This window comes from Ctenopharyngodon idella, chromosome 3, assembly GCF_019924925.1.
Source record: "Ctenopharyngodon idella isolate HZGC_01 chromosome 3, HZGC01, whole genome shotgun sequence".
Taxonomy (NCBI): Eukaryota; Metazoa; Chordata; class Actinopteri; order Cypriniformes; family Xenocyprididae; genus Ctenopharyngodon; species Ctenopharyngodon idella.
Window position 1 is genome coordinate 50,780,896 of NC_067222.1, and position 16,723 is coordinate 50,797,618.

At 38.8% G+C, this 16,723-nt stretch overlaps 2 protein-coding genes across 5 annotated transcripts in view; both read right to left on the bottom strand.

Annotated features, from left to right (window-relative positions):
• The window catches only part of LOC127508728 (NACHT, LRR and PYD domains-containing protein 3-like), a 274,592-nt gene that overhangs the window by 165,423 nt on the left and 92,446 nt on the right, over positions 1-16,723 (bottom strand). The window lies entirely within an intron of this gene.
• The window catches only part of LOC127508724 (NACHT, LRR and PYD domains-containing protein 12-like), a 506,035-nt gene that overhangs the window by 38,711 nt on the left and 450,601 nt on the right, over positions 1-16,723 (bottom strand). Inside the window, exon 12 of the mRNA XM_051886992.1 lies at positions 13,418-13,591. Coding sequence (XP_051742952.1) covers positions 13,418-13,591 — 174 coding nt within the window. The remainder of the gene's footprint in view (positions 1-13,417; positions 13,592-16,723) is intronic.

Below are 16,723 nucleotides of genomic sequence, written 5' to 3' on the forward strand. Positions count from 1 at the left end.
AGACACTAAAAGTAGTTATCAGGGGAGAAATAATTTCATATACCTCAACTCTCAACAAAAAACGTAAACAAAAACAGGACTATTTAATTGATTCTATAAGAAGGTTAGATTATCAATATTCCATGTCTCCCTCACCTGAACTTTATAAGGAAAGGCTGAACCTTCAAGTTCAGTATAATCTGTTATCAACAAATAAAACTGAATGGTATTTATTACGTTCTAGAGGATATATATATGAACATGGAGAAAAAGCAGGATGACTTTTAGCACACCAGTTTGATTGTTAACAGGGGCAATGCACATTAATAAAAATTACTGTAAATGTGCCAGAATTAGCCCAAAGGGCTATTTTTCATCTGTAGACCCTTGACAGAATATTAAAAAGTCACCCTAAAACAAAGACAGAACATCATTACACACATACACATCATAAAAAATAAATAAATAAATAAAAAAGTTAAAATCTAGAGCTGCCTCTCAACTTATTCCTCAAATTTGTAACAGTAATAATGATTTAATAGTTAACCCAGTTGAAATTAATAACATTTTTTAAGAACTTCTACTTAAATTTATATATTTTTGAAATCTCTGAAATGTTGGAATTCTTAAACAATATAGATATACCCACCCTTAATTCTATGCAGAAAAGTAATTTAGATCAGCCCATACAAATAGAAGAAATTTTAAACTCGATCATATTAATGCAGAGTAAAAAAACTCCTGGCCCTGATGGCTATCCAATAGACTTATATTAAAAATTTGCAGATAAATTAGCCCCTATTCTTCTTGATATGTTTAAAGACTCTTTGGGAAAGGGTAGCTTGCCACAAACTTTGAATGAAGCAAGCATTACACTTTTATTAAAAACTGGTAAGGATCCTTTGAAATGTAATTCTTACAGGCCAGTCTCTCTTTTAAACTCCGATGTTAAAATCTTGGCAAAAATCCTTGCTACCCATTTAGATACAGTTATAGAAAACTTGATTTCAAAAGACCAAACAGGTTTTGTCAGAGGCATTCTTTTAGTAACATCTGGAGATTGTTAGGGGTAATCCACTCATCTAAACTGTCCCTCAAGTAGTCATCTCGTTAGACGCTGAAAAAGCGTTTGACAGGGTAGAGTTGAAATATTTATTCTCTGTGCTGGAAAGATTTGGCTTTGGAACGCATCTTCTCTCATTGATCAAGTTCAATACTGTTCCCCTAATGCGTCTGCAGTCACAAATAGAGTATGTTCAAAGTCTTTTCCCCTATCAAGGGGTACAAGACAAGGTTGTCCTCTTAGCCCTTTACTTTTTACTTTAGCCATCAAGCCCCTATCTATTAAGACACTCACGGCATTTTACTGTATCCTTATATACCGATGATATGCTATTGTACATTTCAGATCCGATCTTAGGTATTCCACAAGTAGTTAAGATATTGAAACAATTTGGAACATTCTCAGGCTATAAATTGAATTTTTCAAAAAGTGTTTGCTTTCCCATTAACGGTAAGGGTCTTCATATTTCGAACACGGATATACCTTTTCAGTTGTCTGTATCAGGTTTTAGATATTTAGGGATAAATATCACACAGGGATTCCCTAACCTTTACAAAGAGAACTTTGCTCATTTAATCGACAAGTTAACACTAGACCTCAAAAAATGGGATTTGTTGTTTCTTTCTCTTGCAGGTAGAATCAATTGCGCAAAAAATGAACATTTTACCAAGGTTCATGTACTTGTTTCAATCTTTTTAACAAAGTCCTTTTTTCAGAATTTAGACAGATTGATTTCATAATTTATATGGGGTGGAAAAACACCTAGAATTCGGAAGGAATTTCTCCAAAAACAGAAAACTCAAGATGGATTAGCACTTCCTAACTTTAGGTATTATTATTGGGCTGCAAATATCTCAAAAGTACTTTATTGGCTTCAGAACCCCAATGATGTCTGGTGTATTTCAGAGGCAATATCATGTACTTCATCATCTCTTCCTGCTTTAGCTTTATCTAAATTGCCCCTTGGTATTTCATTGTATACTCAATGCCCAGTCGTAGCAAACACCCTTAAGATTTGGTTTCAGTTCAGACAATGTTTTGGTTTTAAAGACTTTTGCATGTCTTTTGGCTCGGAGGAGAATATTACTTGATTGGAAATCAAAGAAACCACCTTTAGTTTCACTCTGGCTTAGTGATGTAATGCTGTTCTTGAAATTGGAGAAAATTAAATATTCTCTTAGAGGATCCGCCGAACGTTTTTATTCTGTATGGACTCCAGTGATCTCTTATTTTGAAAAGGGTGTCGCTCTTCCCCCAAACTAAATGATGAACGACTGTGCACATTTGAACAAATAAATCAATCAGGCACAATGGACTAACAACGATGTCAATTTCCTCGATGTTTGTAATATCAGAACTTTGCGATTCTGTTTTTCCATTTTGTTTTTTCCAATTTGTTTATTTATTGTTTATTATTTTATTTATTTATTTATTTATTTTCTTTTACTGTTATGGGGTGGGTTGATGGTAAGGGGAAAATTGTAAAAACAAAAGGAACATTGTTAATTTTATCTGTATGTAATATGTCACTGTTCTTCCTTTAATAAAAATGTATTATTATAAGATGATGTTAAGTTTCGCTTTTAAGTTTCGCTGCGCACAGGGTGAGTACCAATTCCAATCTCTAAGTACTCTCATGAAAACCAGGCTTAAAACGTTGTGTGCATCCCTTTTTATAAACTATAATAACCAGCTTCTGACAAACATCCATACACAAGTCAACTTAGCCGACAAGTCACGAATGACATATTGACCAACGTGCCAATGTACTTCAAACAAATGTGCCACAAATGTGCCAATTGAATGCTATGAAAATGAATGCACGTGGAAATTTGTCTGATCCTTAAAAAGCGATCGCAGGCAGCAGTGCAAAGTTGATTCTGCGCTACTTTAATGTTTTATGTTTTAAAATATTGTAGATTTAGGTAGCAAATAAGAATTGCTAAACTTATTGAATATATTTTGAGACAAAGGTCTTCTTAATGATTTTCAGTTTTTCAATAACGTAAGAATATGTAAAAGTATGGTATTTAGGGTAAAAGGCACACCTGCTGTTGGGGCAAAAGGCACCATATTTAACATGATAAATAGTTAGCTGACTTTTCCATTTGTTGACATGACATGGTTAAATTCAGATGGTAAATATATCAAACTGGATATTCACCTTAGAGATAATCACCATATTTATAATGAAACCATAATATTTAAAAATATGATATTAATCATATCATGTATTGTTATTAAAATATCATGTATTGTTATTACTGTAAATCTATATAAAATCTATATAAAATTATTATGGGATCTCATTCGATGCTTTCAGAATCTTTACTATTTTTTTTAATTATTTTATGTATTTTTTTTTTCTTTTATTTATCAAAATAAACAGAAAATAGTACAAACCTTGAAGGGATTGTTTTGAACAAGTACTAACTTAGACATTATTAAAAAACATATTATTTTAGCTAAAGTATTTGTATGAATACTGTGTGCCTTTTACCCCATGCTAGGGAGCCTTTTACCCCGTGTGTGGGGTAAAAGGCCCCCTCACCACCTTATACATTCATAAGATTTTTAAACAAAATAAACCACTTCATGATTTATTTTCACACAACATCTGTTGCTCCATAAATGTTCAATACAAACATCTGCAATCATACACTATGGGAGTAATGAAAAGCATATTTTTCTTAAGGTGTACCTTTAGCCCTGTTGTACCCTACTAGTGGATTAACAATTACAGAAACATGAAAAATTATTTTAGCACCAATACTGATAGTTTAGGATGCCCTGACCTGTAGCACAAACCATACATTGGGTATCAGATGTCTAATAACTTTAGCACTGTATATAGTGAATATAGTTTAAATCTTTACATTAAAAATGTAGTAATAAAGATAATAAAGAAAAACACAAACTCAGTGTTAACCAACAGGCAAGATAAATGTTTTGCAGGAACACACATGTTCACTCTGGACACAATCACCTCTTACTCTCATTTCTTTATCCTGTAAATAGGCTATAAGAATCGTCTTACATTTATATTCAATTACATGTTGTTCTCCCTTTACAGTTACTGAGTCATTCTACGTAATGGGTGCCATTTCCACTTTGCATTTTTCAAAATTTTCATTAAGAACAAACTTTTTTTTTTAAAACAAACCTACAACTTGAAAGATATGTTAATCCTCCAAAAAAAACATACTTTCCCACCTCAGGCACAAAATCTTTATTAATATTATCCTTTTTATTCAGACAAGGAAGCCATTCTTGTACCACCCCATCACGGACAATATGAGTGAGTCATGGGATAATTTTCATTTTTGAGTGAACTATCCCTTTAATTGACAGTAATGACCCTGGAGTGAGTTACTGTTAATTTTATAATTAATGAGTAACATCAAACAGTCTGTGTGAATAAACATTTAAATGCTACTTCAAATGCAGCTTCTGTTCCACCTTTGCAGTGTAAAGATGGCTTTTGTCAATGATAACATTTTATTGGAAACAGACGAGGTACACAAAGGTCAGTCATGTAAACAACAGCAGGTTTATTGAAAGCAGACGATAGATCAACACAGCACTGGAAAGCAGTCCAGGTAAGTGGGTTTGGTATAGTAAAGTCTTGGTACAGCTAATCTGATACTGATGCAGTCTTTGTTTCCTTTCCAGGTGATCCAGCAAACAATGAGGTAAGAAGCAACGGAGAGCATGGACTAAAGAGAGCCAGGACGGCACGGGAACCACAGGTGAGTAGCACAGGTAAGACGATCCAGGAACACAACAAGGTAAGGTTGAGACCAGACAGTGAGTGAACGGGTGGAGTGCAGTATATATGGAGCTGGTAGCTGATTGCTGACAGGTGGAGGGAATGATTGGGATCTGGTGAATGTGGTGATTGATGACGGTGGTGACTGAGTGCGTGACTGAGTTGACTCCCTGACAGTACCCCCTCCTCCAGGGGCGGCTCCTGACGCCCTTCTACGGCGACGGGGGCGGCCATGGCCTCTGGGTGCCGGACGGTCAGGGTGGCTCTGGTGAAATTCAGTCAGGAGGGTAGGGTCCAACACATCATCTCGGTTGACCCAGGATCTTTCCTCTGGTCCATATCCCTCCCAGTCCGCAAGATATTCCAAACGACTGCCGTGTCGCCGAGAATTCAAGATCTCCTGCACTCAATATATCTGAGGCTCTTCAATGACCTCAGGAGGAGGAGGTATTAGCGGCTCGTCCGGTTCTGTAGAGGAGGGAGACACAGGTTTAAGGAGGGAAACGTGGAATGAGGGGTGAATTCGGTACCTTGCAGGGAGTTGAAGACGGTAGGTGACTTCATTTATCTGCCTCTCGATGGTGAATGGACCTATATAGCGGGGACTCAGCTTCTGGCACGGCTGGCGGAGGCGTAGATTCTGGGTCGATAGCCAGACCTTATCTCCAGAATGGTATACAGGGGTAGAAGATCGATGGGCATCTGCGAACATTTTATGCCTCTGCACAGCATGCAGAAGGTGGATGTGAGCTGAGTCCCATACTCTCTCGCTCACTCTGAACCAGTGGTCTATTGCTGGAACTTCGGAGGGTTCTTCTGTCCAGGGAAACAGAGGGGGTTGGTAGCCGAGTATGCACTGAAATGGGGTGAGACCGGTGGTTGACTGCTTGAGGGAGTTTTGTGTATACTCGGCCCAGGGAAGGTAGCGGTTCCAACCATGTTGGTTCTCGTGACAGTAGGCCCGGAGATATCTCCCAATCTCCTGAATCTTCCGCTCAGTCTGGCCGTTGGTTTGGGGGTGATATCCTGAGGAGACATTAACAGACACATTAAGGAGTTTGAAAAAGGCTGTCCATACCCTGGAAGTGAATTGGGGCTCACGATCAGAGACGATGTCCTCGGGTATTCCACAGGTGCGAAACAGCTGGTGGAAGAGGGCTTCAGCTGTTTCTAGACCAGTGGGTAATCCACGAAGGGATATCAACTTGCATGTTTTGGAAAATCTATCCACTGCTCCTAGAATGGGTAGATCGGTGACGAAGTCAACTCCGATGTGGGACCAGGGACGACGGGGAATGGGCAGTGCTACAAGTTTTCCAGAGGGTAGTTGACGGGGAGTTTTTCAGATGGCACAGACTGAGCATCCACAAACATACTGGGAGACATCCCGGGCCATGGTAGGCCACCAGTACCGAGCTTGAAGGAGTGAGAGAGTTCGCTGGCTGCCTGGATGTCCAGAGCCTGGGGAAGCATGAAGGGAGCCCAGAAGGTTTTTCCTCAAAGCTGTTGGTAGATAGATCTTACCTTCTGGGCCTCCCAGTGGACCGGGTTCAATTGCAGTAGTGATGCGGATTTGGTCATCAAGGTCCCACTGTATGGGGCTGATGAGGATGGCTGGAGGGAGTATGGGTTCAGAAGTGGATGGTTCTTTGGGAGCATGGATATGTGAGAGTGAATCTGACATTCTTCTCTCCAGGTCGATACGTGATGGTAAACTGAAAGCGTGTGAAGAAGAGGGCCCAGCGAGCTTGTCGAGGATTCAGTCTCTTGGCATTGCAAAGATATTCCAGGTTCTTATAATCCGTAATCACGGTAAAGGGATGTTAAGCGCCCTCCAGCCAGTGCCTCCATTCTTCTAATGCAAGCTTGATGGTGAGTAACTCCCTGTTGCCGATGTCATAATTTCGCTCCGCTGGGGAAAGCTTCCCGGAGTAGTAAGCGCAAGAGTGGAGAAGTGGAGGCTCTGTATTGTGTATCATGTATTGTGAAAGCACTGCTCCCACGCCAATGGTGGAGGCGTCCACCTCAACGATGAAGGGGAGTTCAGGATCGGGATGTGTGAGGATGGGAGCAGTGCAAAAGGCTTTTTTGAGCTGATTGAAAGCGGTTCGAGCTTCTGGTGTCCAGGACAGGGACTTGGGCTTCAACCTGAGCATGGACGTGATTGGAGTGGCAAGCAGAGGTGTCAAGTAACGAAGTACAAATACTTTGTTACCTTACTTAAGTAGAAATTTTATTATTATTTTTCAGCCGACTTTTTACTTCTACTCCTTACATTTTTACGCAATTATCTGTACTTTCTACTCCTTACATTTTAAAAATAGCCTTGTTACTCCTATTTCATTTCGGCTTGTTTTCATTCTGGGTTGTCAAAAAAAAAAAAAACACGTATCCAGATAAATCACGCCATCTGGATAGAGTGAATTTGATTGTGGTTGGATGAGAAGTATAAACATATACCATTCCGACACCCTATTGGTTTGTACGCGATCCATCTCACCTGCACGTGACACAAATCGCGTCACACTCCAGCAAGGAGGACATAGCCAGTGTTGGGGTCGTTACTCAAAAAAGATTATTTCTTAAAAGTTATTATTTCTCCACTACTGGCTCATTTATCAAACGGGTGCTTTCTCTTCATCCTCCGCAAATTAAGCTACAGTAGGTAGTTCAGTAGAGAGATGTTTGAATAAATTAGCGTTTGCGATTGACAACGCGATTGACAATGTTGTGATAAGTAGGCTATACTAACTTTGTAACTCGTTACCCCCAACACTGGACATAGTAGTTGTATGTACATTTTAATATCTTTGTTTGCGTGTATTTGACTAGGCGCAAGGAGAACTGATCACGCGCGACAGAAAGAGCGCACGCGAGAGGGCGCCTCTGTTGTGTGCCATTCAGCGCGATTCCGCCTATCCCGCCTTCACAACAAGTTAATCGATAAAGAATTGTAATTGAATTGTAATTTTGTGATACGACAATCTTCAACGATCATTTGGCTGTAAGCTGAAATTAAATTCACCACAGCTGAAATCTACCCGCATTTGGCAGGTTGGCGGGTGTTAATGTCAAGCTCTGATTGTTACTATGCCTGCCCTGGGTACACCAATTTTCTTGTCCGTTACCCTCACAGATTCCTGCAGCTAAGCTTGGATGTACATTTACATTCCAATAAAGGTTATTGATGACATGCCTCTGAAGTTTGATTTTTTACACCATTACAATACTTATAGGCAACTATATCTTCCGCTCCATGAAACACGTTAATGCTCAGTATATGGTTCTTTAATGTATTTGCATTGTACTAAAATGCATTAATTTTCAATGGGCATACAGCGGCTGAAACAGGTAGCCTAGTGCATCCCAAATTTTTCAACATTAACATTAATATAACATTATAATCTTTATGACCTTTACAAAAATGTTTTTTTGAGGAGGTGGGGTAGTGCACAATAGGCCCCTGTGGCGCGGCCTAAGCTTTTGTCCTTAATGGCATTTTTTTCCTTACATTACTTTTACTTTTATACTTTAAGTAGTTTTGAAAACAGTACTTTTACACTTTTACTTGAGAAAAAAGCTTGAGTTGATACTTGAACTTCTACAGAAGTCTTTTTAACTCCCTCGGGTCGGCGGTCACGCCGGCGATACCACCTCGGTTTTTTTCTTACCAGTGTGAAAGAGACTCAAAATACTCTGACATAAACATAAACAAAAACTAACAAACATATGAGAATCCATCAATACTTCTCCAAATGTGCGTGCTTTTAAGCTAAAAGGCTATATGAAAGGCCATAGAGGTAACATGAATGTTCAGACGCTTTGCATCACAGAAATACATTATATTTTAAAGTATATAATAGAATACCATTATATTAAATTGTAATAATACAGTATTGCTGTTTTTTCTGTATGTTTGATATACACCATGATGAGCTTGAGACATGATCACAGAGGGTTTTTTCACAGCCTACCTGACTGAAAGGCCTCATTATTATGCAAGTCATTAGAGGTCTTTATGCGATTCTTTTGTCTTCTCAGGTGTGAATTACCTCATTATTCATGATGATTCACGCCTCCACGCATACTGTGTTTCCTGACAAAAAGTGTCTTACAAAAACTAAATCAATATATTGTTTTATATGAACGAGTAGGCAGGATAATTTTTACATCATTTTGAAGCAAAAACTCTAGTCTACAACCTCTAATACCCAGAAGTCTTGTGAACACAGATTTAATTTTTTTTTTTGGCCTTATTTCAGTGACTTAAGTTTTTTGTTTTTTCAATAACCACGCATAAACGTTATTCCTTCAAAAACACAAACATATACATACATGTTCCTCACATATTATTGTAGCCTAGTTTGTGCTGAATACAGTGTAATGACACTTTTTCCATTAATATGTTTATGAACAATTAAAAAAAGCACAAATTTCAGGGCATGTCAAAACTTCTCCAGGGCCCGAAAATCCTCAGACCCCAGAGGGTTAAACCTAATGCTGAAACTCTGGATGAACCAGCGATAGAAGTTCGCGAAGCTGAGGAATCGTTGGAGCTCCTTTACTGTGTGAGGTTGGGGCCAATCTTGGATGGCTTGGACCTTCCCCTGGTCCATCTGGATACCATCAGCCCTCAGGATGTAACCGAGGAACTGGAACGCGGGGCAATGAAACTCAGATTTCTCGAGTTTGAGGTACAGATGGTATTTCCTGAGTTGCTGTAGGACCTGCGTCACGTGATGGCGATGTTCGGCCAGGGTTCGGGAGAAGATCAAGATGTCATCAATGTATACGATCAGAATCGATGGAGGAATTCCCGGAACACCTCGTTCATGAATCCCTGAAAGATGGACGGTGAGTTGGACAGGCCATACGGTATGACCTGATATTCGTAGCGGCCAGTAGGGGTGATGAATGCCGTCTTCCACTCATCGCCCTCTTGGATATGAATGAGGTTGTAAGTGATCTGCAGGTCCAGTTTGGTGAAGATATGAGCCCCACGGAGTTCCTCGAGAGCAGGGGAAGTGGATATGGGAGCTTCACAGTTTGTTCATTTAGGGCTCGGTAATCCATGCAGGGCCGCAAGCCCCCGTCCTTTTTACCCACAAAGAAGAAGCTTGAGGCCGCTGGTGAGGTGGATGGGTGAATAAACTGTTGTTGGAGAGTCTCCTGGATGTAATCCTCCATCGCCTTGCGCTCCGGGATGGACAGGGGGTAAACCCGTCCCTTGGGAGGGGTGTTTACTAAAAGCATCCTGGAACGCCTCGTTGTCAGATGGGATCTGGGGAGTGGTCTGAGGCTCTGGGCTCTCCACCAGTGTGGAACCTACATGTAACTTCGGTTCACTAACCGGGACTTCAGGAACGTTGGAGAGACAGTTTTGGAAACAGGTTGGATTCCATCTCAGTATCTTGCTTGTGTCCCATCTGACTTCTGGAGAGTGTTGCGTGAGCCAGGGGCGTCCCAGGATGATATCGACAGTGGGTCCCTCCAGTACCAGAAAGGATATTTGTTCTCTGTGAAGACATCCAATTTGCAGTGTGATAGGAGGTAATTTGAACCGGACACACCCACATCCTAGCGGTTTTCCCTGGATGGTTTCTACTTTCAATTCTTCATGTCATTGAAGGGGTAATCCAAGTCGTTTCAATAGGGCAGGCGAGATGAAGTTGCCCGAGGAGCCCGAGTCGAGGAGGGCACGTACTGAAACAATATGACATGGGGTGAGCAATTGCACTTCTAGGAGGGTAAAATTAGAGATTAGAGATTGTAGGCTCAAATTGAATGGTACTCACCGCAGGACGTGGGGAATGTGAGGGACACATATGGATAAAGTGTCCAGGAACTCCACAATATAAGCATAGTACAGTAGCGAGACGATGAGCTCGTTCCTGAGGGGTGAGACGATTGGAATTCCCTTGCATGGGCTCGAGAATCAGTTCAGAATGTGAATCCCAGATGGCCTGTGCCCAGAGCAGTGCACATCCTTTTAGCAGTGAGATTAGAAACGCCACTTTAGATTTTTCATTGTTGAATTTATGAGAATGCATCTCAATGTACAGTGATATTTGCAGGAGAAAACCGCTACATTCAACTGCCTCACCCAAGTAGTTGGATGGAAGGGCCATGGGACTGGCAGAGGCAGATTGGTGATGTGAGTAGCCGACTGGAATGAGCACTTTAGAGTTTTATATTTTAAGCATTTGATACTTTCCTGCTTCAAATGTTTGTAATTTATTGTCCTATTTTAAAGTATTAGTTATTTACATTGACAAATTTAACACGATAAACACTATACAACTATATCCAACAGTTAGTTGTGGTCCTGGGATCTGATTGGCTGAGAGTCTTGGATACTGGATTCAACTGGGTATGCAAAAAATCAGATTTGGACTGACAGTCTGAACGTAGACTTTGATGAGCAAAAAGATGTTGAATTGATGTTGGTCAGAGATCAACATTGTTTCGATGCCATGTGAAACATAGATTTTACATTGAATCTACAGTGAACAGCAGGAGTTCATCACTAATGCTCAATCATCACTTAACCCTCTGTGGTCTGAGGATTTTCGGGGCCCTGGAGAAGTTTTGACATGCCCTGACATTTGTGCTTTTTTCAGTTGTTCATAAACATATTAATGGAAAAAGTGTCATTACACTGTATTCAGCACAAACTAGGCTACAATAATATGTGAGAAACATGTATGTACATGTTTGTGTTTTTGAAGGAATAACGTTTATGCGTGGTTATTGAAAAAACAAAAAACTTAAGTCACTGAAATAAAGCCAAAAAAAAAAAAAAAAAATTAAATCTGTGTTCACAAGACTTCTGGGTATTGGAGGTTGTAGACTAGAGTTTTTGCTTCAAAATGATGTAAAAATTATCCTGCATACTCGTTCATATAAAACAACATATAGATTTAGTTTTTGTAAGACACTTTTTGTCAAGAAACACAGTATGCGTGGAGGCGTGAATCATCATGAATAATCCTGTGATTCACACCTGAGAAGACAAAGGATTTGCATAAAGCAAATGACCTGCATATCAATGAGCTCTTTCAGTCAGGTAGGCTGTGAAAAAACCCTCTGTGATCATGTCTCAAGCTCATCATGGTGTATATCAAACATACAGAAAAAACAGCAATACTGTGAAATATTATTACAATTTAAAATAATGGCAATCTATTATATACTTTAAAATATAATGTATTTCTGTGATGCAAAGCGTCTGAACAGTCATGTTACCTCTATGGCATTTCATATAGCCTTTTAGCTTAAAAGCATGCACATTTGGAGAAATATTGATGGATTCTCATATGTTTATGTCAATTTTCTATACAGAGGAGTAATATTTATTTAATATTTATTGTCATCACTATGAACGCTGGATACTGTGTTTTCAATTTCCGGAGGGCGCTCTGTACACCTTTAGTCCACAAATTAATCTAAAAAAGAACAGGACATTCCAGGAACTAACGGCATGTCTTCCAGAGGTCGCTAACCATGGCTTTAACATACAGATAAACACTTTTCAAGACAATAAATACACGATTGAGACGATGTATACATGTATTGCCTCAGAATTTGCGTCTGAATTGCGTGTTCCGTGGGCGTGGCCGCATTGGCGGATAATGAGCTGAATCACGGGCGTCTGACATGTGTCTGTTTTCATACAGATTACATAATCACAGAATTTTTGTTTTCGATTTGACTTACACGTTTTAAAACCTGACATTTCAACGTTTCTTTAGACATAAGTCTCATTTTTTTGTGGTTAGTATTCACTAAGTTACAGTTCATTTTCTGAGAACTATCAGATTGGACTTCGTTCAGAGGGAGACGAGAGATCACGCATCATGTTAGTTTTCTTTATTTTGCAAAAAGCACAACATTTTGTTTTTACTCTGAGTGTACACAAATAAAAGAAGATATTCCACAGATTAAAATGGTGTATAACTCTTAATTGTATGTGCAACATTGACAGAGTATTTTGAGTCTCTTTCACACTGGTAAGAAAAAAACCAAGGTGGTATCGCCGGCGTGACCGCCGACCCGAGGGAGTTAATCATTTAATTGTCTTATTAGCTTCAACACTGTTTTAGTGTTACTTTTTTACTCTCTGTAGATTGGACTCATATAGACACAGAGCAAGTGATAATTTAACACTGAGGAGTTTACTGTGCTCCTTTACTGCCATGCAATTCTCTAATTTATTTTTATGTATTATTATTATTATTACAATTTGTGGCATGTGTTTGTTTAGCCTTTGTATGCATTCAGTCTGGTCCTTGTCCTGCCTGCCTTGCCTGTGTTTTTGACCCTGGACTGATTCCTTGTTTTTGATTGTCTGCTGCCTGCCTTGACCATTGCCTGTGTTTTTGGATTACTCCTTTGCCTTGCCTTCCTGTTACTGTTTGCTGGTGATCGACCTACTGCCTGTTTGACTACGCTCTTCTTATGAACAAAGCCTGCACATGGATCTCCAATCCATTGTCCTGCTCCATTGGTTACACTATTATATTACATATATGTTAATTAGATTTCAGCAAGTTGTGGAGGTGCACTACAACAGAGTAGAAGTTATTCACTCTTCCTGTTTAACATACTTGAGTTTGTCCAGTCTGTAGTTTGGATGGTTGAGTATATCAGTGAGTAGCTTCACTCCTGAGTCTCCTGGGTGATTGTAGCTCAGATCCAGCTCTCTCAGGTGTGAGGGGTTCGAACTCAGAGCTGAAGACACATAACCACAGCCTTCCTCTGTCACCATACAGCCAGACAACCTACAAACACAACAACAATCCACATCACATTAGTTTAGCAGTCAGATGTCACTAACACAATCATTTGGGTAGTAATCATCAGTCACAAAAGTAACAAAAGTGAAGTCAATAGAAGCATTTATACTCTAGTAAAGTAGAAATATACTTAAGAACAGGAATAAAGTATTTCTACATTGTTACTGGACACCAGTGGTCGTTTTTAATTGATCTCACTGTCATTTCATAAAATTCAATTAGCGTTATCAGGAAGAAAGAAATATTCCCCCAAAACATTGGACATTATATCTTGCATTTAAATGGAAAGTAAATAAGGCATTTGATCTCAACCAGACAACAGTGGCACAATACTGCTCCTGAAATCTAATGTTTACAAAGTAGTGAAAAAAGAATATATAAAAATAACATTTAAAAACAACATTTCTAACTTGGTTAGTAAAAATATGAAGGCCCTTGCAGATTCTCACACACACACTTTAAAACACAACAATTAAATCTTCACTTTCAGGTCGAGAAGCTGTCAAATAAAAATTTCACTGTCAGTCAAAAACTTGCTGTCAACCCCGGCCACATGAGGGATTTGTATTGTATTTGTGTTGGGAAAATTTATTGATCACTGACGTATTAACCGTAGAAATAGCTTGTGTGAAAAACACTGGAAAGTACCAGGTTTACTGCTTGGAAAGCACCAAAAAGTAATGTATTCAGTGTATGGGGACAATAATAAGCTGTGGAAAGTACCAAAAATGATCATTAAATTAAATTTTTAAAAAATAGAATGGCCGGGGACTTTCCACCAATATAATTAAAATGTATGTGGATTCATAATTAATGGTGGCAGAACACCAGGGTGGAGCTAAAAGAAAAAGATAGCTAGAGGAATCCCCATTGGCACCTATGGCGATAAGAAAAACATATAAAACATTCTGTTTCGCACTGTATAGATCAGATGTGGAGCTGGCATCTCACTTTGTTGCCTGGCAATAAAGATTATCTTCTGAAGACCTGGAACTTCTGACTCTGAGAGATTTTTTGGGGAGAACATCTGAAACCATTTAGAGCACTGCAAACTGGCCACAACATATGGCACAGTGAATTATTTTTTCCAATTTAAAAGAGTTTTTTCATTAATATTTAATTAATATTTTATTATTTTATTGAAAAGTTACGTTCAAAATATTTGGCACAAATCGAATTCCATATTAGTCAAGTAACTGAGTGCAGCTGAGAAGCAGCGACTTTACAGGCAGTGTAGGGATGCAGAACCTGAACACAGAGCGGAGTATTTGCAGAAAAGGAAACAGGACTGTGCCAGAGATATTGAGACCAAAAAGAAAACAAAAATGAATGACAGAAGAGAGTTCAATGCAAGGCACAGAGAGACTGTCAGCAAAGATCTAAAGAACAGAAATAATAATAATCAGACGTAGTGCTGATGTAAATGTGTGTATCATCAGCATAGCAGTGATACCCCAATCCATGACTCCTAATAATCTGACCAAGGTGTAGCATATAAATACTGAATAATAAAGGGCCTAAAACAGACCCTTGAGGTACTCCATGCAGAGATGGGCACTCGAGTTAGTGACTCGGACTCGAGTCGCATTTTAATAGACTTCAGACTCGGACTCGACCTGAAATGACTTCAGACTTGACTCGGCACAAAAGACTCGTGAATATTTTAAAAGCGACTCAAGTCTTTTACCCTTAACTACTGATATAATAAATAAAGAATTTGTGTTGTGTTTAAATGGTTTTATAATTTCTGTGCCACATATATTTCCTTATGTGTCGTGGTAGATAGGACTCTTGTCATAGAATTTGATTACGTATGTCCGTAAACTCCGAAATGTCATAAGAGTCCCATGAAACATGACGGGAGCCACCCGTCATGGGTGTTTTTTTGGGGGGGTTTATTATCATGTCAGATCGGCTAGATGCACAGAATGTGGGAAAACAATTAAAGACACTGGAACAACATTATCAAATTTTATGAGACATCACATCCACAAAAGTTAGTCACATTAACTCACACAGCTAGCTATTATACTGTGGTGTAGCTGCATGACTCTTTTGGATTGCCAGCCTGTTAAAATATGAACAAAAAAAAATAATCTAGACTTTAAACCTAGCACTACGTTTTATCAATCTTTTCGTGTTATATGAAGCTTTTCTATTTCTTAATGTGTCCATAAGAGAGAGAAAGAGATGTTAATCCATTTATTACTTAAAGCTCATTTTTTAATGTATCGCAATCAGCATGTGTGGAGTTTTCAATTGACATTCTTAAACATTCCGAGGTTTGATATTTTCCGATAATGACTGTCGTCAATAACAATGAAGCTGTATAGCAAACTGCTGTATAACAAACCGTGACTCACTGGCGCCATCTTGCGTCCACTTAGCGACTGTATTGAAAATGACTTTTGTACATTGTAATGGATTATAAAGTAACAAGCTGGATGTACATTATCCTTTACATCATAGGACCTTAATTTCAAATAAAACAGATGATAGAAAGATCATATTATTTTGTCTATATAATACAACGAGAATAAAAAAAAAAAAATTTTTCTGATTTTTTTTTTGTGAGAATTTTTTTTTTTTTTTTTTTAATGACTCGAGACTCGACTCGGACTCGTGACAAAAGACTCCAGACTTGACTCAGACTCCAGTGATAAAGACTTCAGACTTGACTCGGACTCCAGCTTAAAGACTTCAGACTTGACTCGTGAACATCTCTGACTCCATGGCAGAGGTGGTTTTGAAGAGATCAAAGGTGATTGGTAATCTTAAGAGTCACCCCTAGTGTTGGTTTGACACAACGTTAATATGACTGACAGAGAGGGAACTGTCATTTACAGACAGAGCATTATTAAATTGTTTACTTGCGGTTTACAATGCTGCTGCTGTCAGACCTTTCAATATCTGTTTCTTTCCAAACTTTCCATTACACCGTGCCTCATTTACAAAACAATCTACAGTCTAATGCACACTGTAAAAGATATTCCGTAGTTTTTGCAAAATAATTTTGGCAGCTGTGGTTGCCATAATAATTTTGTAAAAAATACAGAAAAACTGTAAACACATTTACAGAACCAACTGTAAATTTACAGTATAAAACTGTAATTTACA